The 24,799-nt window shown below is 47.6% G+C and overlaps 1 protein-coding gene across 1 annotated transcript; it reads left to right on the top strand.

Annotated features, from left to right (window-relative positions):
* Positions 1 to 5,315: 5,315 nt before the first annotated feature.
* LOC135976960 (uncharacterized) lies at positions 5,316 to 7,861 on the top strand. The gene is made up of 2 exons (XM_065575128.1): positions 5,316 to 6,297; positions 7,292 to 7,861. The coding sequence occupies exons 1-2, from the start codon at positions 5,721 to 5,723 to the stop codon at positions 7,765 to 7,767; spliced, it is 1,053 nt and encodes a 350-aa protein (XP_065431200.1). The 5' UTR covers positions 5,316 to 5,720; the 3' UTR covers positions 7,768 to 7,861.
* The last annotated feature ends 16,938 nt before the right edge of the window (positions 7,862 to 24,799 follow it).

Below are 24,799 nucleotides of genomic sequence, written 5' to 3'. Positions count from 1 at the left end.
CAGATCCAAGATGAGTTCCTGCATCTGCATTATAAAGTGCCCACTGTCTACTGGCCTTACGAAGCCCTTGGCTGTTTCCTTATTGGCAGAGTGCTGCTCAGAAGATAGCTGGATAATAACAATCCCCATGAGTCCCCTGGGGCTTGGGGCACTTTAAGAGTCAGTCATTTGCTGCCCAGCAACAAGCATTGTTGTAACTCCTGTTGGGAGTTGAAGGGAACCCTCTGCTGCGGTCCTGTTCTAAGACCCCTCTGCTTCTGAGTGACCAGTATCTGCCTTTTGGGAGCAGCCCCCTGCCTCTGCTACCCAGTCAGGCTCTGTCTCCAATGGGAAAGAACAGCCTGAGTGCTAGACTGGCTTTATTTCCGTGCATTGTGCCACACTGAACCCTGACAGCGCTGAATAAAAACCCAGTAAATAATAAATGTCTTAACCAGCAAACTCCAGTGAGCCGGTAACTCAGTAGTTGGACGGCTTGGAAACTGGATTTTCCATCCCACACAAATTTCAAGATTAAAAACAAAACAAAAAAAAGCCCTGAATCAGGATGAAAAGCCAAAATTTCAACAGTTTTCATTGGGTCAATCAGAATATTTTGTTTTGATTTTGACCCATTTAATTTTAAACAATTAACTAGCAAATAAAGTCAATTTCTAAACAAAGTCATTTCCAAATGAAAAATGAAAACTTTTAATCAAAATGGGGCATTCTGACATTTGCAAAATGTTTTTTTCCCAGTTTTATTTATAAAATAAAATTCTGTTGAAACTGATGCAATTTTGGAAAAAAAAATTAGTTAAATCAAAATTGCATTTTCCAGCAAAAAATTGTTCCAGTGAAAATTTTCCAACTAACTCTGATCAAAACCTTGAGGAAGAGATTATGAGTGACAGCTGGTTTCAGGTCCTGGACTAAGACAAAGCCTGTCACGTTGGGCTAGTATGTGGGGAGTCCTAGACCTCATCAACTTGCACACATCACATGGCACATCCATAGGCATGTAGCCACACTGATTGGATAAGGCGCCGGCTGAAGGAAGGAGCATCTGGCTAGCCTCAGCTCTGGGATGCAGTGTGTGCCTGATATGGGAAACATACAGAGTTGAGATTTCAGAAGTGGAAGATGTTCATCAGCCAGTTCAGCAACATGAAGAACATTGGATTTGGTTACAGTGATGAATGGTGATTTTATTTGTCCGCAGAGGATAGAGGAATATATGGGAAGAGTCGTGTCACATGAGGGTGTAAGATGGGTCCTAAGGAAGCAGTGTCTCCAGAAGCAAACATCATACATTCCTAGGCTGCTGCCAGAACTCTAATCACAACTGTCCTCAGATGATCCAGCCTTTATAGCATTTACTGAAAGCGACAGCTAGGGGAAGAAAAGCATTTTTGATCAAAATATGCAACAGAGACTTTAGTGCCTACTAGTTAGGACCCTGGCCTGATCAAGGGGGAGCCAAGGTTCAAGTCCTTCCTATGCCTGGCTCAGAGCAATTATTCCAGGTCACTCCAAATCAGAGTAGGGACCGGTGCTCCCATAGTGTAGGCCATAGTCTCTCTCCCTGATTCCTTGTGAAAAAATGTCAGAAGGTCTTGTTTTGCTCTGCGTGGGAACAGAAAACAAACTGCAAACTCTCAAAATGTGTTGCAAACTGGAACTGCTGTTTTCCAGCCAGCCCGAGCTGTATGATTTTTTGAAGCTCTAGCACTTCAAGGCTTTGGAGCAGGAACATGACATTTGGTAGGGGAATTGGCCTGGTGTCAGAATGTGCCTTTGGCTCTCCTCGTGAAAATCAGCCCAAATTGGCCAAGTCATGAGCCTCTGAAAAATACCAGTTCCACACACTCAGTAGAGACTTGCTAGACCTTCACAGCTAAATCCCCTGAAGATTCCATCTGCCCTGAGCATGTGTAACACACGCACCTCCTGGGTGTGGTGTCTGTCCCATCTAGTGGCACCGAGACCACTGAGAGAGTTAAATGAGTCTGTTCTACAGCCTTAGCTAACAGCCAGTTGGCTTTTGGCTCATGCACAACGCTCTAGAGGTCCCAGGTTCAATCCAGCCTGCTGACGGCCGGAATCTGTTGGTGTTATACATGCAGGGCCGGCTCCAGGCACCAGCGCAGCAAGCAGGTGCTTGGGGCGGCCAAGTGAAAGGGGCAGCACGTCCGTCTCTTCGGCGGCAATTCGGCGGCGGGTACCTCAGTCCCCCTCGGAGGGAAGGACCTGCTGCCGAAGAATGAAGGGGCGGCAGTAGAAGTGCTGATTGTGGCTCCCCCCCCCCCCCGCCCCGCTGCTTGGGGCTGCAAAAACGCTGGAGCCAGCCCTATACACATACAGGGGAGTTGAATTAAGGTTGCTCAGACAACCTCAATACTGACATTCTCTGAGTGCTTGACTTTGCAACTATAATGTTCTTTTAACATATTTTGTGTGTACATTTTCTGTTTTTATAAAAGCAAACTGAAAAAAAAATCCCATAAGAACAGCCATACTAGATCAGACCAAGGGTCCATCTAGCCCAGTGTCCTGTCTTCCAACAGTGGCCAATATCAGGTGCCCCAGAGGGAATGAACAGAACAGGGCAATCATTGAGTGATCCATCCCCTGTCATCCACTTGGAGCTTCTGGCAGTCAGAGGCTAGGGATGTTCACAGCATGGGGTTGCACCCCTGACCATCTTGGCTAATAGCCATTGATGGACCTATCCTCCATGAGCTTATCTAGTTCTTTTTTGAACCCTGTTAAAGTTTTGACCCTTACAGCATCCACTGGCAACAATTTCCACAGATTGACTGTGCATTGTATTAAGAAATACTTCCTTTCATTTGTTTTAAATCTGCTGCCTATTAATTTCATTGGGTGACCCCTGGTTCTTGTGTTATGTGAAGGAGTAAATAACACTTCCTTATTCACTTTCTCCACATCAGTCATAAATTTATAGACTTCTATCATATCCCCCCTTAATCATCTCTTTTCCAGCCTGAGAAGTCCTAGTCTTTTTAATCTCTCCTCATACAGAAGCTGTTCCATCATTTTAGTTGCCCTTCTCTGTACCTTTTCCAATTCTAATATATCTTTTTTGAGATGGGGTGACCAGAACTGCACACAGTATTCAAGAAATGAGAGTACCATGGATTTATATACAGGCATTAGGATATCTTCTGTCTTATTATTTATCCCTTTCCTAATTGTTTCTAACATTATGTTACCTTTTTCACAGCCACTTCACACTGAGTAGATGTTTTAAGAGAACTATCCACAATGACTTCAAGATCTCTTACTTGAATGATAATAGCTAATTTAGACCCCATCATTTTGTGTGTACAGTTGGGATTATGTTTACCAATGTGATTATCAACACTGAATTTCATCTGCCATTTTGTTGCCCAGTCACCCAGTTTTGTGAGATCCCTTTGTAATTCTTCGCAGTCTGCTTTGGACTTAACTATCCTGAATAATTTAATACCATCTGCAAACTTTGCCACTTCACTGTTTACCCTTTTTTCTAGATCATTTATGGATATGTTGAACAGCACAGTCCCAGTAAAGATCATTGGGGGACACAGCTATCTAATTCTCTCCATTCTGAAAACTGACCATTTATTCCTACCCTTTGTTTTCTGTTTTTTAACCGGTTACTAATGCATGAGAGGACCTCCCCTCTTATTCCATGTTTGCTTACTTTGCTTACGAGCCTTTGGTGAGGGACCTTGTCAAAGGCTTTCTGAAAGTCCATCAACTGGAACACCTTTGTCCATATGCTTGTTGACCCTCAAAGAATTCCAATCAATTGGTGAGGCAATATTTCCTTTTGCAAAAGCCATGTTGACTCTTCCTCAACAAATCATGTTCTTCTATGTGTCTGGATCGTCTCTGGAGCCTTTTTAAAAAAATGGTGTAACATTAGCTCTCCTCCAGTCATCTGGTACAGAAGCTGACTTAAGTGATAGGTTACATACCACAGTTAGTATTTCAGCAATTTCCTCTTTGAGTTCCTTCAGAACTTATGGGTGAATACGTGAAAGAATGTGATCATATAATTAAAGACTGTCTCATAAGGCATGCACACAAGGGGGTGAATTAAGATTGCACAAGCAACCTGGCCTTCCTAACTTTTGAGTGTTTGACTCTGCAAACTTAACAGTGCTCTTTTACCATCATTTTGTATGTGTAATATCTATATAAAATGGTGGAAAGGGGGGGACAGTGCAGACTGAGTGAGGCCCAGTGCAAGCTCAGAGGGAGAATCTCAGGGCTGGGAAAGAAACAGGCCTGAGAGAAGAGAGCTGTAAGGAGATACTGAGAGTAAAGCAACCATGGCAGGAGTAAAACAAGCGGCAAGTTTACAAGATAGCATGCTGACACACTCTCAGCATCCCAAAAACCCACTCTCTCTCCCCCCACACTCCCATGTTTGTATGCTGATGTTTTGAAACATAACTGCTTCTGCTTCTTCTCGTGCCCTTGTCACAAACTAGATGTTTTTCCAGAACTGTGCACAAGGGATGGCTCTTTCCATCACTGCAGTGAGATCCTCCTTCATACAGGCATCCCCAAAGAGTTGGCAAACAAGCAGGTGCTCCATGATCTGCACCTCACCACACTTGCATATATTCGTGTCATTATGTGACGAAGTGGGGGATTTTCTTATCTTTTCGTGGTTTTCCAATGGTTTGCATGCAGAGGGAGTGGGACTCAGTGTCCTTGGGTGTTTCTGGTTTAACAAGGTGAGGGGAGAGGGAGTTTGTTGTTACAGAGGACCAGAGAGGGAACTTGGGACCCCAGCCGATGGCCTGGAGTAGGGACACCCCAGTAACTGGTGAGCTGATGACCCGGAGACCCAGCTCAGGAGTCGCAGCCGGTTCTGGCCAGTGGGAGGACAATGGGCTGCGACGAGAGGACCCCATGACCTAATCAGCCGATTCCAGCCAGAGGAGGGCGGAGAGGAGAGGAGGCCCAGATGACCCTGTTTACCTGGAAAGAAGACAATGGACAGAGGCATGGCCTGGGGCCGGTGATAACAGATGCCCAGCTGGGAAGCAGGGGGGCTCTGGGCTGGAGAGGGGGAGCAGGCAGAGCCCACCTGGATGCAGAGATACTGGGATGTGCTGTGCTGAGGGAGGCCAGGCCTGAGGGTCAGAGAGTTTCCTGTGATGGGTTCAATGCTCAATAAACTCTCCTGTTTTAAGCTGGCTGAGAGTCGCTCAGGTCTAGAGAACAGGGGGGCATCAACCGCTTCGGGGGGTGGAGGCACGGGGGTCCAGAGTGAGTGAACTTCAGGAGGGGGCCCACGGCGGAGACAGACGTGCTAAGGCTCAGGCCTGGTCTACACTAGGCGTTTATGTCGAAGTTAGCGCCGTTACATCGAATTAACCCTGCACCCGTCCACACTGCGATGCTATTTAGTTCGACATAGAGGTCTCTTTAATTCGACTTCTGTACTCCTCCCCGACGAGGGGAGTAGCGCCAAATTCGACATGGCCATGTCGAATTAGGCTAGGTGTGGATGGAAATCGACGCTAATAGCTCCGGGAGCTATCCCACAGTGCACCACTCTGTTGACGCTCTGGACAGCAGTGCGAGCTCGTATGCTCTGACCAGCCACACAGGAAAAGCCCCGGGAAAATTTGAATTGGAATTCCTTTTCCTGTCTGGCCAGTTTGAATCTCATTTCCTGTCTGGACATCGTGGCGAGCACAGCAGCACTGGCAACGATGCAGAGCTCTCCAGCAGTGATGGCCGTGCAGTCTGTGAATAGAAAGAGGGCCCCAGCATGGACTGATCGGGAAGTCTTGGATCTCATCGCTGTGTGGGGCGATGAGTCCGTGCTTTCCGAGCTGCGATCCAAAAGACGGAATGCAAAGATCTACGAGAAGATCTCTAAAGACATGGCAGAGAGAGGATACAGCCGGGATGCAACGCAGTGCCGCGTGAAAATCAAGGAGCTGAGACAAGGCTACCAGAAGACCAAAGAGGCAAACGGACGCTCCGGATCCCATCCCCAGACATCCCGTTTCTATGAGGCACTGCATTCCATCCTCGGTGCGGCCGCCACCACTACCCCACCAGTGACCGTGGACTCTGAGGATGGGGTAGTGTCCACGGCCGGTTCCTCGGACATGTTAGGGGACGTGGAAGATGAGGAAGGAGATGAGGAGGGCGAGGCAGTCGGCAGCGCTCACAACGCTGATTTCCCCGACAGCCAGGATCTCTTCATCACCCTTACAGAGATCCCCTACGAAGCGTCCCCAGCCGTTACCCCGGACACAGAATCTGGTGAAGGATCAGCCAGTAAGTGTTGTAAACATCTAAACATTTATTTTTAACAAAACAGGAATATTAACAATTTAAAGAATGGGTTGTTCATGATTAGTGTGCCCTAGGCGCTTAACGGTTTAGTCATGGGCAGTGCAAGTTTTGAAAAAAAATCTAGCAATGTCCGGTTTTCAGTGATTGTCCTGCACAAGCCGCTCTACTGTTTATTCCCTGCTACTGCAGCTACAGTAAAATGCGGTCTATGTGTCCGGGGATAGAGCAGTAGTCCTCCTGGGATATCTCCACGAAGCTCTCCTGGAGGTAACTTGAAAGCCGTTCCATGAGGTTCCTGGGGAGAGCGGCCTTATTGGGTCCTCCGAAGTACGAGACGTTGCCGCGCCACGAGACTATCACGTACTCGGGAATCATTGCTCTGCATAGCAGGGCGGCATACGGCCCTGGTCTTTGGAGGCTTTCCCGGAGCATTCTCTGTCTGTCGCTCTCAGAGATCCTCATCAGGGTGATGTCGCCCATGGTGACCTGCTTTTAATTAGGTAGGGGAATGTTAGTGTTGGGACTGCTTTCCCGTTCCTTGACAGAACTGTAACCGCTGGTTTTTAGCCACGCGGTGGAGGCGGGAGAGGGGCAGCCGAAAGGGATCGTTCCCGGGGACAGCCGCGAGGGGGTGGGACAGGGGCAGAGTTCCCGCTTGCCGGATTGCTGGCTGCAGGAACTGACATAGCTTTAAATGTGAAATGAGGCCAGTGGTAATCTAAAAGTTTTAAACTGCCACAAGTGTACGGCTTACCATGTCTGCCTGCAACAGAAATTCCGTTGTGCTGCCCCGCTTCTCAAATGTGCTGTGCAAGACCCCAGGCACTGAATGCGAAGGCCGAAAATTCGACCTTGTGCTGAGTGCGCATGTGATAGGTGCTGTGCATGGTCTTGTTCACAGAGAAAGACTATGTTCTTTGTTCACAACTACATTTTTCTTTCTGAGGAATTCACTCCCTTTTTCCCATTTCCACAGCCCCATCTGTGACTGTCTCACAACCTAGCCTGGAATCACACTCCCAGAGGCTAGCGCGGATTAGGCGTAGGAAGAGGAGGACACGGGAGGACATGTTCTCTGAGCTTATGGCCTGTTCCCAAGCCCAGGCAGCACAGCAGACCCAGTGGCGGGAGAACTTGACCCGAATGCACCAAGCCAACATGGATCGGGAGGAGAGGTGGCGGCAGGAAGACCAGCAGGCGACTCAAACGCTGCTTGGACTACTGAGGGAGCAAACGGACACGCTCCGGCGCCTTGTGGATGTTCTGCAGGAACGGAGGCAGGAGGACAGAGCCCCGCTGCAGTCCATCTATAACCGCCCTCCCCTGCCACCAAGTCCCATACCCACCTCACCGAAAGTGCAAAGAAGGAGAGGCGGCAGAGTCCCTGCTAACTCTCACTCCACCCCTGCAGAGAGCTCTAGTAGCAGAAGGCTCTCATTTCCCAAAATTTGAACAGTTCTTTCCTTCCCGCCTGACACAAGCCCCCGTCCAAGTTTCACCTCCCAATGCCATGTGTAGTTGATAATAAAAAATATGTTTCTGTAAACTACTGTTTCAATCATGTTCTTTTGGAGGAGGATGGGAAAGGGGGTTGGTAATTGGACAGGACAGTCACCTTTGGCAGGGTACATAGTCGGGGGCAGGCACAGCAGCAGGGCACATACACAGTGCAGTGATGCAGTGACTAGTTACCCTGGTTAGTCTGGGAGGTTGTTTTCATGTTATGTGGTGGGGGGTGGGTTGCTCTGTGACTTTGTGGCAGGGGAGGGCAGTTACAGATCTTAAGCGGCGGTCCTTAGACAGGATCACAGAGCCACACAGCAGGGGATCTGTAACCGTCCTCCCCCTGCCACAAAGTCACATAGACCCCCCCATACACACAGTCCCGATCAGGAGGGGTGACAGGCTCCGTTGAAACAACCATCCCACTGCAGCGGAGCCTGTCAATCCTTGAGTTTAGAAGCTGCATTCGCGTCACTACACTACACCCGCTCCGCACCACAGTCTGCGTCCCAGTTTTAAAAAATTCCCGCGAAAACAGTATTAAAGAAAACGGTGTGCTTTAACAAAGTTTAACTATTTTTATTTCGCAACGTGTGTTGGAAGGGGGGTGAAGGGGGTATGTAACTGGATAGGATAGTCAACATTACCTGGGTAAAGAAACGGGGGCAGGTTTAGCTTCTCAGTACACAAACTATAAAGTCACAGGTTATCCTGCTCACTGAGGAACTTTGCTTTCAAAGCCTCCCGGATGCACAGCGCGTCCCGCTGGTCTCTTCTAATCGCCCGGCTGTCTGGCTGTGAGTAATCAGCAGCCAGGCTATTTTCCTCAACCTCCCACCCCGCCATAAAGGTCTCCCCCTTGCTCTCACAGAGATTGTGGAGCACACAGCAAGCTGCTATAACAATGGGGATATTGGTTTCGCTGAGATCACAGCGAGTCAGTAAGCTTCTCCATCTCCCCTTGAGACGGCCAAAAGCACACTCCACCACCATTCTGCACTTGCTCAGCCGGTAGTTGAAGAGTTCTTTTTCAGTGTCCAGGGCGCCAGTATAGGGCTTCATGAGCCAGGGCATTAGCGGGTAGGCTGGGTCCCCGAGGATGACTATAGGCATCTCCACATCCCCAACAGTTATTTTGTGGTCCGGGAAGTAAATACCTTGTTGCAGCCGTCTAAACAGACCAGAGTTCCTGAAAACACGAGCGTCATGAACCTTGCCCGGCCATCCCACGTAGATGTTGGTAAAACGTCCCCTGTGGTCCACCAGTGCTTGCAGCACCATGGAAAAGTAGCCCTTTCGGTTAATGTACTGGGTGGCCTGGTGGTCCGGTGCCAGGATAGGGATGTGAGTTCCATCTATGGCCCCACCGCAGTTTGGGAATCCCATCGCTGCGAAGCCATCTATGATCGCCTCCACGTTTCCCAGGGTCACTACCTTTGGCAGCAGTACATCAACGATTGCCTTGGCTACTTGCATCACAACAACCCCCACGGTAGATTTGCCCACCCCAAACTGGTTCGCGACTGACCGGTAGCTGTCTGGCGTTGCAAGCTTCCAGAGGGCTATGGCCACTCGCTTCTGTACACTCAGTGCAGCTCGCAACCGGGTGTCACTGCGCTTCAGGGCAGGGGACAGCAACTCACAAAGTTCAAGGAAAGTTCCCTTCCGCATGCGAAAGTTTCGCAGCCACTGGGATTCATCCCAGACCTGCAGCACTATGCGGTCCCACCACTCAGTGCTTGTTTCCCGTGCCCAGAATCGCCGTTCCACGGCATCAACATGACCCATTGCCACCGCGATGTCCTCGGCGCTGGGTCCCCTGCTTTCTGACAGGTCCGTGCTACTCTCAGACTTCAGGACATCACCGCGGTGCCGTAGCCTCCTTGCCTGACTTTTCTGCATCTGCCTCAGGGAAACCTGTATGATAAGCTGCGAGGCGTTGACAGCGGCCACAACTGCAGCGATGGTCGCAGCGTGCTCCATGCTCACAGTGCTGTGGCGTCCGCGCTGTCAATGACTGGAAAAGTGCGCGAAATGATTTCCCGCCGGCGCTTTCAGGGAGGGAGGGCAGGAGTGATGGACGGATGACGACAGTTACCCAAAAGCACCCTCGACACATTTTGTTACCCAGAAGGCATTGCCGGCTACACCCAGAATTCCAATGGGCAGAGGGGACTGCGGGAACTGTGGGATAGCTGACCACAGTGCACCGCTTCGAATGTCGACGCTTTCACCATTAGTGTGGACGCACAAAGTCGAATTACTGTCCTTAGTGTGGACACACACGTTCGAATTTGCAATATCGATTACAAAAATTCGATGCAAGTAAAATCGAACTACTCTCGTAGTGTAGACAAGGCCTCAGAGAGGTGCGGCTCCAGGAGGTGGAGGGGCTTAACCCCCGAGAGAGAGCAGACTCCCGAGAACGGCTATCTCACTGAAAGGGGCACCCCCCACGGACCGCACAGGGTCATGAGTGGGCACGATCTGTGAGTCCGTGACACATTAGAATAGCCCCTTCGGATCATAATAGTCTTTGATCTGCCCACTTGCGTGCACAAGTGGTTCAGGTATTGTCACGTTGATCAGTCTGTATCAGCCCCTCCGGGTTCCAGAGCTATTTCAGTGCATCTGATGGCATGTAGTCTTTCAATCCATAACCTCAGTCGTGCCTTGCCAGCGGTTGTAGCCAAAGGCACAACACTGGGTATAAAACGCTTTCGCGATTTAAGGCGTTTGGTTACTCTTGTGTGACCATGTAATGGATATAGTGATCTTTCCCTTTGGCTGGCTAACTTCCTCCTGAGGTCAGGTGGTGCAATGCCACACAGTGAGTACAGGCTATCCTTTGGTGTTGGCTTTAGATGCCTTGTCATTAACAACTTCAAAAATAACTGCTGAGTTTGGGCAGTAATGTCTAGGAGAGATCAGTAGACACCACAAGATGCCCTTTGGTGGCCAGGGTGAAATGTTAGAGATTTCCTTGAGGTAACTGCATGTTAATATGGTGATAAGGTGACGTACATGCTAATAACTTCAAAGAAGAACAATCCAAGTGGCCTACTGGATGAAAAGTCCCCCAGCAATATTGGGGTAACACTCCCAAAGATGGACATAGGGGGTTCTATTAATGAGATTTGGTGGGCATATGCATAACTTATAAAGAGTGCCTGGGAGATGGCTGGAGGGCATCACTTCCTGACCTTCAACACGACCCAGCCACGTCTACTCTTCTTCAGGATTTGACCTGGACATGTGAGTGTGAAAGGACTGGTAATACTGGTGCAGCACGTTCTATTTTCTCTAACCATTGCAATCTATGTGGGGTTCTGTGTGTGATAAGACTTCTAATAGAGGTACATCTGATTAAATGTGACTGTTGTTTCTCACATGCTCCGCAAGACTCCAGCAATGATGCTCGCCAATGTGGTGGCGGTAGCCCTAATGTTTTAGATACCGGAATAGCCACGGAGACCAGACTTTTCTCTAAAAAGTAACAAAGAGTCCTGTGGCACCTTATAGACTAACAGATGTATTGGAGCATAAGCTTTCATGGGTGAATACCCACTTCGTCTTTGTTACTTTTTACAGATCCAGACTAACACGGTTACCCCTCTGATACTAGACTTTTCTCTGACACAAGAGTTGTATGGGGTTATCAATTTGATTCACTACCATAACCAATAAGGGCTATGCCATGACTTTTCCTGTATTTTACCCTAACAGTGAAGATTATGGTAGAAAATCGGAGATGTCCCAAGATCCCATAGGCCGCATTCCTGAGCTACCTTGTGTCAACCAATGGGCACCCTGGAGGAGAGTTTTATTTACTTATTTGTAACACTGGTAGCGCAGATGTATATGTTAACAAACAGCAGCAAAAAAGTTGCCAGGTATTGAAAGGCCTTTGTGCTCTATCATGCTTCTCATCCGGGGAGGATGAGAGAGAGAATAAACCCCACGTGATGGGCATAAATCATGTTGCTTAAATCATGACTGGAAATTGTGGAGAGACGACAGTGGTGGGGGCGGGATAAGAACCTATAAAGCATAGAACATGCTGATCAGTAGCATCTCTGCTGTGTCATTCATTGACATGACACCTCCCTTTCCTCCTCCATCTCTTCCCTTCTGCCGTTTGCCTCCCTCTTTGCTTCCTGTCACAAATTACTTTGTCAGGACAGCATTGAGGCCTTCTTATCTGTATGGCGGGGTGCCGGGCACCCCCTTGGGTCTTGTTAAACAATAGAAGAGCCCAGGCATTTTTAAACTGGCAGTAGAGGGAAGCCTTACATTGAGATTTGCATTAGAACATAAAATGTCAGCAAATTACATCAGCTAGAAAGGAGTTGCCTCAAATAAGTTTGCAAATAGTTATATGTCTAGGGGCCTTTTGTCTCCCATTGAACGTAGCCCTTGCAGGGTTTATTTATATATTTATTGCAGTAGTGGAGGGGGTTCAGAGAAAGGGGATGAGAATGATCAAGGACCTGGAAAAGCCCTCCTGTGAAGACAGATTGAAAAGGCTGGGATTGTTACTTGAGAAAGGAAATGAAGAAGAGGAGACATAGTAAAAATAGAGAAGGTAGATTGGGGACTTGTGTTCTCCCTTTCTCATGACATCAGAACAAGGGGACATTTGATTAAAAGTTGGAATATTCACAATAGGGAAAAGGAAATACTTTAGCAAAACATATGATTAGACTGTGGCACTCATTGTCTCAAGAAATAATCAAAACCAAGAACTTAACAAGAGCTGAAAGGGATTGAACATTTATATGGATAACAAGAATATCCAGAGTTGTCATAGTTAATGATGATAAACATTTTGGGAGAGATATTGAACCTTCTGCTCAGTGCTGAAGCCAACCTCTAACAATTAGGGATGTGGGGGATAGATGTAGGTGACAGATTATCCCACATATGCTATTAAGGGGTTCTGAAGCATCTGGCACTGGCCCCTGTCAGAGACAGGGCACTGGACTGGATGGACCTTGGGTCTGATCCAGGCTGCCAATCCCGATGCTCCTATATTCCCTTGTCACTGGGGTTGCACAGCTTGTATACAAGACCAGATAGCGGTGTGTTAGGGTAGGTCCATAATACACAGGGGAAGGTTTTCCTCTCTTGGAAGGGGAAGGGTAGAAAAGGTTCCTGGGGAGATCACAGCTGAGCAAAATAGTCTATATAGTATTGTGCATACTCCATCAGTCAGTATACCTATACGTCAAAGAGCCCATGGACCCGATCTCGCCTGAAAGAAATCTGCACTGGTGTGTCGGGTCCACTAAATTAGAACTGGAAAGGTTCTAAAGTAAATCAAAGAGCAGGGACCCTGCCTTCTCCTATTATCGGACACAACAGAATCCCAGTAGGTACTGGTCATAAACTGGGGCACTTAATTAGGGGGCCCCATCAGTCTCTGGGGCAGGGGCATATGTTGGGTAAAGTGGGAAGGAATTCTGAGATGCTGGGAGAAAATGTGCTGTTTGGGGGATTTTGCCCTGTGAATGTCGCTGCTCTAGGGTGAAGACCCAGCATTTGCCCAACATTTCCCCAGTGTTGTTCAAGATGATGTTGATGGTAAGAGACGGCAGGGCAAGAGGGGAGAGCTACCCAAGTAGTGCTGTGAGTTGGGCAGGGCTGTGGTGATTAACAGTATTCACTGTGTTGATTGGAATGGTATCAAGGGGTCTGGAGCATTGTACGTAGTTTTGACCCTGCTGAGAAATTTAAGGTGACATCAATAACTTGTGACAGAAGCTGTAAGTATTGGGTGTAATTATGCACATATGAGAGCTAAATGGAGGAACAGTGACTGCATCTGGGACCCAAAGTGGGGAAAACCTCTGGTAATGGCCAGCCACAACAATATCCTTCCAGCGGTGATGTGTGAGAAGATGCCAAAATAGGCATAGGACTATCAACAAGTCTGCACGTTCCACTGCGCAGTCAGTGAGTGTAGCTGGAGCATCACGTGGAGGGCTGGGGAATAATGAAGAAATCAGGTGCAGTTAACCAGCTCAGCTAGGGAAATCCCCATCGGACAAATGCCAGGATGACCTTTATGTTGGGGGGAATGACGCTACACCGCAGAGTTCTACTCCCACCTCTGCTTCTGACCCACTGGTTTTATCTTGGGCAAGTTGTTTCCCGCACTGTGTCCCCTTCCATTTGGTTTAGCGATACTTATCGGAGGAAGGGGCGCGCTCGAGGGGTCACTATGTTTCCTCAGCACTTTGAAAACATTTTGCCTCTCTGCTGAGCTGCAGCAGATGCCGGGGCCCTGCACGCAGGTTTCCCCTCGAAGGGGAATCAGTGCTGTGGAGTCGGGGTATTTGCTTCGTGTAACTCATTTATTGTTTGCACCAGAGACACCAGCCCTTGCACAGGAGTGTCACAAACAGCACCCAGGCAAACCCCTGTCAGGAATCTCAGCCCAGACACCAATGCCCAGTTCCCAGGGAGCTACTCGGTCCCAAGAAATGACTCGAGCTGGAGAGATTCAGGCAGAGAACAAACTTCCACTTCTTGCCCCAGCTGCCCAAGAGAACCAGCATCACAAACGAAGGCTGGGGTGTGAGTCCCCGTCAAGCAGACAGATGTGTGCTAGTGCACTAAAAACAGTAGTGTAGCCATCACAGAATGGGCTGCAGTGAATGGCTGGCCTGCGTATGTTCCCACAGGATCCAGTGGGCTTGTGCTCGGCGCAGCTAGCGGGTACCCCACTCGCTGCTGCTTGTGCTACCCTGGCTACACCACTAGCTCGGTGAGAGTTAGCGTGAGGGTGTCTCCTCTGGCTGGGAATCACCCCCCTAGTTCATAATGTACAAATAACCTAGCAGCGAGGCAGCATTTGTCAGACTGTGTGTAACAGCGCCACCTGGTGCCTCCCACCAGAACAATACAAAGTGCGGTAGAAGTGGGAAGTAGTGGTTTTCTTGCCCAGAAACTTGGCCATTCTCAGCTTTGATTCTGTCTCTGAAACGGGCACTAGGGAAAGGCCAATAAGATCATAGAGCTATAGACCCTAGAGACAGACGTCTCATCCAGCCTACGCTCTTAAGGCCAGGATGGTGCAGTAGAGGAGGATTTTAGGTGCAGCTGCAAGCTGCTCTCTGACTTGCTGTTCGCTTTCCCTGCTGTGCCCTTTTCAGGGTGATTGTTTCCCAGGTTCTCCTTTGGATTGAATGGCTGATTTTCCCCACAGTCTTGCCTGGCATTTTTCAGGCTTTTGTTTTTTTCTGTCCATAATTCGAAACTCTCTCAGATCTTTGGCCTTTCCCTGTTCTGCTTGACATTTGTAATTTCTCCCAAGTTCATGTCATTTGCATGTTAAATTATTGTGCTGATACTGCACTTTCCTGATTATGAAGGAGGCTGTGATATCAGCCTGGCCCTAACCCAGACCCCGACTGTGCACCTTCCCACTGACTCAACACATTGCCATTTGTTTCGGATCCTTCTGCCAGTTCTCAGGCCACTGGACAGTATTCTTGTCCAAGCCACTTGGAATTTTTTAAGGGAAGATAGATGAGATGATGCAAGAAATGCATTGCACAAATCTGGATGTATTAAACTTGCTGCATTCCTAGCATCCACTAGGCTGATAATTCTTTCAGAAAAGCAAGCAAGTTGGCATGGTTTGTTCTTTATTAAAATCATGCTGATTATTTCTCCATTATAGCCTCAATGTTTACCTAGTTTCTTTTATAAAATCTGTCCCATTACTTGACTTGGTTTAGAACATGGTAATTGCCAGGATCCCTGGTTTTGCCTTTTTGTAAGATTAGTACCACAGTGACTTCAGTCAAGTCCTTGGGCCACTCCCCAGTTTCTTCCGACTTTTTACAAATCAGTGTCAGTGGTTTGGTCACCGGCTCCCCAATGCCTCACGGCACATGGCTTCCAAACCTGTTCTATGTACATCTCTTACCTGCTGCTGAATACCCAGCAATGACATTGGCTGGCTCGATGTCCTTTCCTAATGAGCTAAACGTCTTCTCTTTGATGTTTGTAACAAACAAATGTAGAAAGCCCTCCAGAGCCAGAAAGAAGGACTCTGTGGGGGACAGTCAAACTGGTGTGGATTGGCAGAACTATAGGAGGGCAAAGGATAGTGTGTGAGACGGAAAGGAAAAGAAAGTGGAGGGGACAGAAAGCAGCAGTAGGGATGGAGGTGGTGAGCAAAGGTGACAGAGTAAGCTAGAAATGTGAAAGTCAGAGAATAGCTAGAGGTGAAAGGCAAGGAGGAGAGAGAGAGGCCAGGGAAACCCAACCAGCCACAACAGAAACTCGCTTTCTATGTGGAAAGGGGGAGATTTACTTTGAGAACTTGTTTTAAGGTGGGATAACAGAGGGGTTCATTGGTTTCTGACAGAGGGCTGGCCAGTCTTCAGGCAAAGCCAGGGAGAGAAAGATGCTGGATTTCACTTGGTGGCATAGTTGACCTCGCCAATGCATTCATGCTGTATGTCCCCATGCAGTGACCTGAAAAGCTTCCCCAGTTTATTTTTGCCATAAGGCCCCATGCAGTGACCTGACAGGCTGCACCAGTGTGTTCGTGCTGCATGGCCCCATGCAGTGCCCTGATGGGCTGTGCCAATGCATTCGTGCCACTAATGTGGGCTCTGTATCATAAAATCCCTGGGTTAGTGCATGCCTGCCGGTGGAGTCCCCTTAAAGCGAGGACTATGTTAGCCATTCAGCGCAGAGCAGTGTAACACATTATACCATGGGGCCTTGTGAATCACGTATCTGCTGAAATGAAAAACCCGAGGAAAGGGCGGAAACTGCTGAATGCGAGTGGCTGCGCTCCAATCATAACATGGAAGGTGCAGCTCTGGGCAGGGAGGCATGTGTGTGTGTGTGACCCCTTCTCCCTGGACATGCAGTCGCCAGGCAAACTTCATGGGCATTACCAAGCCAGCCGTGCTACCAGCTGGGCAGAAGGCCTGACGCCACCCTTGCTCCTGAGATAACAGGACACGTACGGTGAGCAGGGATTAGTCAGCCCGACAGTGGGAATAACCCAGTGAAGTCCTTGTATCCGACCAGCAGCTGGGAGGGTAAATCCGTTCCCTGCTGCTCAGGGCTGTGACTGTGATGGTACAGATCGCCCGTGTATATGTGCATGACGGGATCTCAGGGACCCGCCAGCTGCCACTTGTGTGCCTGGAGGTGATTTATGCTGACATTTCATTTTGTTGTTTGGTAAATCAGGAACTTGGAAATCAGTGTGGGTTCTTGCTGCCTAGCCTGCTAACGGCTGAGGTTATCACAACAGCTATAAATCCCCCACAATTCTGGATGGGAAATCTCATTATTTTTTCTCTCCCCTTCCCTCCCTGGGCTCTGAGACCTGGCAGAGCCACGGGAAAGAGGAATTGATTCAAACCAGCTCCAGCTAAAGTGATCAGCTATGAATCATTCTCACCAGGAGACCCTCCCCTTCGCGGAGCCTGCACCGCTGGGAAAGTTACATGGGCTGTTTCATGGAGAGGTGCATCAGCTCCAATTGGGTGCGCCCGGGGCAGCTGGTACTGTCCATGGGGCATGTGCGGCCTTACTCCCCATGCACTGCAAAGATGCAGCAGGAAATGAAAAATCTGCCCCCTCTTTCCTTCCTCCTCCTTCCCTGAGAAGGCAGCTTGTACGGAGGGGGCCATGAGCCCTTTCTCCTCCAGCTGTTGGATCCAAATGGGTCCTTCCTGTGCACTTACGGGGCCAAGAGCCTGCTGTTAGAGTGACCCCTAGAGGGCCCTTGGTGATGGGTGGCCCCCCAAAGTCACTGCAGGATGGCTCCATAGGGACAGGTCCCTAGAACTTCCTGTGGCAGGGTACAACAGCCAGGATAGGGTTGAGGACTCTCTGTCTGCCCCAGGACTCCGCAGCAGGCAGAAAGGAATCCAGGAGTGTCCGCTTTGGCGGGCAAGTTGAGGAGCTGAGAGAGGCAGGGAAAAGCCTGGGGACTGGATCAGCCTGGGCAGGGTTATCCCTTTGCTTTGATGCCATTTTTGTGTTGGAACAATAATTTGTGCCCCGAGGCAAGGGCCTGAAAAGGACTCAGGCGTGGCCCTGGTTCCTTCCTGGGTAGATGCTCTGCAGCCTGCACCCCCTCCTTCTGCTCCACCTGGCAGGCCCCAGGTGACAAGCCCCTGGGAATTCACCAGCATGGGGACAGTTCCATCTCAGGGGCTGGGCACATGCCTGCCCACCTGTGAAAGAAAGGACAGTAGAACCAGCCAAGGGAGCCCACAGAAAGATCTCCAGCAAGCTAAGGGCAGAGACTAGGGCTAGGAGAAAAAAGCTGTCTAACAAGTGTTGGCGGACAAGTAGACAAACAACCTCCCAGCCCCTCTGTGTCCCCTGCTCCCTGTCTCCTCTTTTTGTTTCCACTCTGACCTAAGCAAGGATAATGTTGTCAAGTGGAAGTTTTTCATAGCAACCTAGGAATGGCCTGGCTGGATCAGGGTCTTGTCTTGTCTCTGACAGTGGCCTGTACCAGATGCCTCAAAGGAAGGCGCAAGAAAGCCAGCAGTGGACAGAGGTGGGGTGATCTGCCCTTCCTTCCCCCGGCAGTGAGAGGCATACTTATGGCCTTCCCAAAACACATGGCTGCAGTTTTTGAACCCTGTAACTCTGGGTTGTTCATATTATCCATAGACATGTCTGATCCTTTACTGAATCCTGCTAGGATTGTGAGCTCAGTGATATCTTGTGTCAAGGAGTTCCATAAGCTAACTTTGCTAGGTGGGAAAGCATTCTTTTTATCGGTTCAGTTTCATTCAGAGTCTCCTTGTACTATGAGAAAAGGGCAATAGAAGTTCCCAATCTACCTTCTCTAGCCTATTTGTTGTTTATCATGACCCCTTTTCTTCATCTGCACTCTAAATTAAACAGTCCCAATCTTTTCAGTCGCTCCCTCTTACGGCTTCATAGATTCCCAGACCAGAATGGAGCCTTGTGGAGCCTGTTCATTTGTCTGATCACTGCTCTCTAACCCCCCTTTGTTTCTGCCATATCCCTGTTGCGATGGAATGACCAGAACTGAATGCTCTATTCCAGATGAGGGCATCCCACTGATTTGGATAATAGCTTTATAATATTTTCCATATTAGTCTCCATCCCTTTCCTTCTGCATCCCATCAGTTTGTGCTTTTGTGATGGCTGCTGAACATTGACCAGAGATCTTCACTGAGCATATTTTTGTTAGCAGCTCAGGCCCCTTTTTCTTAAGTTCCTACACAGATCCTGAATGAATCATCTGGTCCTAATGACTTATTGCTCTTTAATTTACCAATTTGTTCCAGCACCTCTTCTTTTGACACCACAATCCCTCATTTTTATAACCTGAAATGAATAGATGCCAGGTAGCTTTCTTCCCAGCATCCTCTGTGGTGCTGAATGAGGCAAATAAATCATGTAGTGTCTCAGCAATGTCCTTACCCTCCTTAATAGCTCCCTTTACTCCCTGTCAGTCCAGTGGACCCACTGATTCACTCAGGTTTCCTGCTTTTGACAAACGTAAAGAATTTCTTGTGATTGCTTTTTATATCTTTGGTTATTAGCTTCCATGTGGTCCAGTCCTACTTTCCTTCTTACATTCATATGATCTAGACCATCCCCCACAGGTGTTTGTCTAACCTGTTCTTAAAACCCCCAGTGCTGGAGACTCCACAACCTCCCTAGGGAATTTGTTCCAGTACGTAACTACTCTAACATGAGGGGAAATTGATCCCCGGCCTCTTTATAACAGCCCTTAACACACACCTCTACCCCAATATAATGCGACCCGATATAACACGAATTCGGATTTAACGCGGTAAAGCAGCGCTCCAGGGGGTCAGGGCTGCGCACTCCGGTGGATCAAAGCACGTTCGATATAACGCAGTTTCACCTATAACAAGGTAAGATTTTTTGCCTCCCGAGGACCGCGTTATATTGAGGTAGAGGTGTATTGGAAAACGGTTATCAGGTTCCCACCTCTGTCTTCTTTTCTTAAGACTAAACACACCCAGTTTTGTTAACCTTCCTCACAGGTCAGGGTTTCTAAACTTTTTATCATTTTTGTTGCTCTCCTCTGGACTCGCTCCAATTTATCCCCATCTTTCCTAAAGTGTGGTGCCCACAATTGGGCACTATACTCCAGCTGAGGCCTGACCGGTGTCAAGTACAGTGGGACAGTTACCTCCCAGGTCTTACATACGACACTCCTGTTAATACACCCCACAATCATATTAGCCTTTTTCACAGCTGCATTGGATTGTTAACTCACATTCAATGTGTGATCCACTATAACCCCAGAGCCTTTTCAGCAGTACTATCACCTAGCCAGTTATTTCCCCATTTTTTATTTGTGCATTTGATTTTCCTTCCTAAGTGAAGCACTTTCCACATATCTTTATTGAGTTTCATCTTGTTGAATTCAGACCAATACTCCAATTTCTCAAGATAATTTTGAATTCTAATCCTGTGTTCCAAATTGCTTGCAACCCCTCCCAGCTCGCATCTTTTATAAGCACACTCTCCACTCCATTATCCAAGTCATTAATGAAAATATTGAATAATACCAGACGCAGGACTGACCTCAGCTGTACCCCACTAGGTACGTCTTCCCAGTTTGAGAGTGAACCATTGATAGCTATTCTTCGAGTATGGTCTTTTGATCAGCTGTGCCACCCACTTTATAATAATTTCATCTCAACCACAATTCCCTAGTTTGCTTATGAGAATATAATGTGCAACTGTGTCAAAAGCCTTCTTAAAATCAAGATATATCACTCGTTCTGCTTCCCCCATCCGCTAGGCCCATAACCCTGTTAAACAAGGAAATTAGGGTGGTTTATCATGATTTGTTCTTGATACATTTATTCTGGTTATTCCTTATAACCCTATTATTCTCCAGATGCTTACAAACAGATTGCTTAAGAATTTGTTTAAGCATCTTTCCAGGTACTGAAGTTAGGCTGACTGGTCTATAATTCCCCAGGTCCTCTTTGTTCCCCTTTTTAAAGGTAGGTGCTACGTTTGCTCCTGTCTAGTCTTCTGGGACATCACCCGTCCTCCATGAGCTCTCAAATATAATTGCTAACAGTTCCAAAATTGCTTCAGATAGTTCCTTAAGTACCCTAGGAAGAATTTCATCAGGCCCTGCTGACTTGAATAGGACTCTTCAGCTTGGAAAAGAGGAGACTAAGGGGGGATATGATAGAGGTATATAAAATCATGAGTGATGTGGAGAAAGTGGATAAGGAAAAGTTATTTACTTATTCCCATAATACAAACACTGTCCTTGTATGGTCATCAAATGAAATTAATAGGGAGCAGGTTTAAAACAAATAAAAGGAAATTCTTCTTCATGCAGTGCACAGTCAAGGTTGTGAAGGCTAGGACTATAACAGCGTTTAAAAGAGAACTGGATACATTCATGGTGGTTAAGTCCATTATGGCTATTAGTCAGGACGGGTAAGGAATGGTGTCCCTAGCCTCTGTCTGTCAGAGGATGGAGATGGATGGCAGGAGAGAGATCACTTGATCATTGCCTGTTAGGTTCACTCCCTCTGGGGCACCTGGCATTGGCCACTGTCGGTAGACAGGATACTGGGCTAGATGGACCTTTGGTCTGACCCGGTACGGCCTTTCTTATGTTCTTATGTTCTTATGAATACATCAAACTTATCTAAATATTCATTAACCTGTTCTTTCCCTATTTTGGCTCTCATTTCTTCCCCATGTTGTTAATATTAATTGTGTTGAGTATCTGGTCACCATCAACATTTTTAGTGAAGACTGAAGCAAAATAGGCATTAAACACCTCAGTCAGCTTGACATCATCAGTTATTAGCTCTCCTTCCCCGCTAAGTAGAGGACTGACACTTTCCTTCATCTTTCTCTTGCTCCTAATGTATTTGAAGAACCGCTTCTTATTGCCTTTTATGTCCCTTGCCAGGTGTATTTTGTGAATTAGCCTTTCTGATTTTTTTCCCTACATGCTTGTGCTTTTCTATTGCACTCAATTTGCCGGTTTCCACTTTTTACAGGATTCCTTCATGATTTTCAGGTCATTAAAGTGCTCCTGATGGAGCCATGTTGGCCTTTTACTATTCTCCCTGTCTTTCCTTCGCATCAGGAGAGTTTAGTATCGGGGTAGCCATGTTAGTCTGTATCCACAAAAACAACGAGGAGTCCAGTGGCACCTTAAAGACTAACAGATTTATTTGGGCATAAGCTTTCGTGGGTAAAACCCCACTTCTTCAGATGCAGCAGAAGCAGATGTATCTGAATAAGTGGGTTTTTTACCCACAAAAACTTATGCCCAAATAAATCGATCAGGAGAGTTGGCAGTTGTGACTTTAATCTTGCCTCCTTGAGAAACTGCCAGGTCTCTTGAACTCCTTTGTCCCTTAGATTTCCTTCCCATGTGACCTTCCTCACCAGTTCTCTGAGTCTGCTTTTTTGAAGTCCATTGTCCTTTCTTTCCTTAGAACCACGAAATCTATCATTTCATGATCATTTTCACCCAAATTGCCTTCCACCTCAGATTTGCTACCAGTTCCTCCCTGCTGGTCAGAATCAAGTCTAAAATGGCTGCTCCCTGGTTACTTCTTCCACTTTCTGAAACAAAAAGTTGTCCCCATACATTTCAAGAACTTATTGGAAATGTTATGTTTTGCTATATTACTTTTCCAACAGATGTCTGGGTAGTTAAAGTCCCCATTATTACCACATTATGCTTTCTATTGGTTTCATTAAGCTGCATTTCCATTTTCTGCAAGATACCTTTTTGGCTCAAATACCCCATTGAAACCTTATTATTTAACCCTACTATGGGTTTTTTCCTTGTCTTTCTGCTTCCTTTTCTTTTTTGGGGTCTTCAGCCTTCTGGACCCTGTCATAAAAGCTTAAATAACTTCCACAACAAATCTAAGGTTTTCAATTTAGTTTTCACTTCAGGGCCTTTTTCATGAACTTCCTCTTTTTTCTTCTTCTTTGAAGTTCCTCTTTCTAAAGTTTAATGGCATCATGGCAGTTTTTGGTACAATTCCTTCCCCCCGAAGGATGTAAACCTCTATGCAAAAAGCAATAGAGGGTCCTGTGGCACCTTTGAGACTAACAGAAGTATTGGGAGCATAAGCTTTCGTGGGTAAGAACCTCATTTCTTCAGATGCAAGACTTGCATCTGAAGAAGTGAGGTAGGTTCTTACCCACGAAAGCTTATGCTCCCAATACTTCTGTTAGTCTCAAAGGTGCCACAGGACCCTCTGTTGCTTTTTACAGATTCAGACTAACACGGCTACCCCTCTGATACTTAACCTCTATGCAGACACAGTTATATCTGCTCAAATCTGTCTAGTTTACAACCGGGTAAAGGCTTGTCTACATGGCAGTTGGAACCTCCCAGATTGTGGAGCTAACATGATGTTTGCTTCCATCACATTGCTCTCTGGCCTGTGTCTGTCATCTAGTTAGACAACATTCATGGAATCATATTGTCTCATTGTTGCCTTACACTCCCCTATCAGTCTTTATTCATTTGTTGTCTCTTGTCTTATACACAGATTGTTTGGGAAAGATTGTCTTTTAGTTCCCCATTGTACAGCCCTAGCGCAACGGGGGTGTTGCCCATGACTGCAGCTCTTAGGCGCTACAATTATACTATTAATAAATAATAATAAACCAGTTGGAATTCACATCTTTACTTATTTCGGTGCAAGTCTGTGTGCGCTCACTCTTATTTTGGAAACAAAGAGTCCTAGCTTGCTTTATCTTAAGTTGGTAAAAAATTGACGTAACTTCCCTTGAAATAGGACAGTCATAGTCTGAACTGCACCCAAGTTAGGTATTTCACTTCCAGTTTCTATGCAGAAAAGTCCTTATTTATAAGTGCAAACTAAAAGCCAGGTTTAAACCAATATACATGTGTCCACACAGGGATTTGCACCAGTTCAACAACATCCATTTAAATTTGCAAGTGCAGGATCGTGTACGGACCAGGTCTCAGTTGAGAACAGTCACCTGTTGTGTGTGTCACTGACGTTGCTGTTGCAAGATGCAATTGCTTTGAGTTGATAAATTGTTTCTCTAAACCTTGTGACATCCCCCACCGTTACTGTTCTATTGGACCTAGTTGCCTGTTTGACCTCCCTTAGCATTGTGAGCTCGGAATCCTTCTTTTGAGCTGGGGCTGATGGTACCATCCCACTGGCCTATTTCTGGGGGCTTGGGGTTTGCATCAACGCAGATTCTATTGTGTGGGCCTCTCCCCTGAGGAACGGGATGTCTTTGGACTCTCTGAGACTCTTCTGTCCCCTTTCTGCTGCACATCAAGCTGAAACATTAGCGAATCTCAGGCTCCCCCAGAAAGTGCAGGGGGATGCAAATCAAGTGAGAGTCTGGAGGTCCTGAGCTGGGGGGGGGTAGCTGAGACCTGCTGGGCTGAATTCATCTGTGCCCAAGAGAGAAGAGAGGGGTGTGGCAGCATTATGTGTCTGATGCATCTCCACACATACCCAGGGAATCTCCTGTTCCATGTCACAGAGCCGCATCTGCCTACCTACCAAAGGCTGGGGGGCAGTGCAGCGGGCAATGGGGAAATACAGTAGCTAAGGACATGCAGGACACTAAGGGGGTATCTGCAAGGCCCTCTCCCTCCCTGGCTTCTGTGCTGCTCCCCCTCATCAGAATCCTGGTGGAGCCGCCCGTGCCTGCCCCTCCTCTCTGCCGAGTGGGCCTGCCCTACCATGGCAGAGTCTGACTCGTCGCCTGGCAGTGCCAGTCTGGCGGGACCACTTGCCTCTCCCACCAGCAGGGAAAAGCTTCCCCCTCAAGGGCCCCTTTCACTCCTGCCCCTTTCGTCTGTTTTTCAACACCACCGCTTTATTCTAAGAACCCCGTCCCCCCGCCCCAGCACCCTTCCTCCCATGGGGTGACACAGCCACGGCCACTCCGTTCCCCCGAAGAACTCCTCACCAATGAGGAG

This window comes from Chrysemys picta, chromosome 21 (genome assembly GCF_011386835.1).
Source record: "Chrysemys picta bellii isolate R12L10 chromosome 21, ASM1138683v2, whole genome shotgun sequence".
NCBI classification, from domain to species: domain Eukaryota; kingdom Metazoa; phylum Chordata; order Testudines; family Emydidae; genus Chrysemys; species Chrysemys picta.
This window is presented reverse-complemented; position numbering and strand designations above follow the sequence as displayed.

Coding starts and splice junctions, on each gene's coding strand:
- LOC135976960 (XM_065575128.1), top strand. CDS start 5,721: ATGCAGAGCTCTCCAGCAGTGATGGCCGTGCAGTCTGTGAATAGAAAG. Junction 6,298..7,291: donor ATCTGGTGAAGGATCAGCCA/GTAAGTGTTGTA, acceptor CCATTTCCACAG/CCCCATCTGTGACTGTCTCA.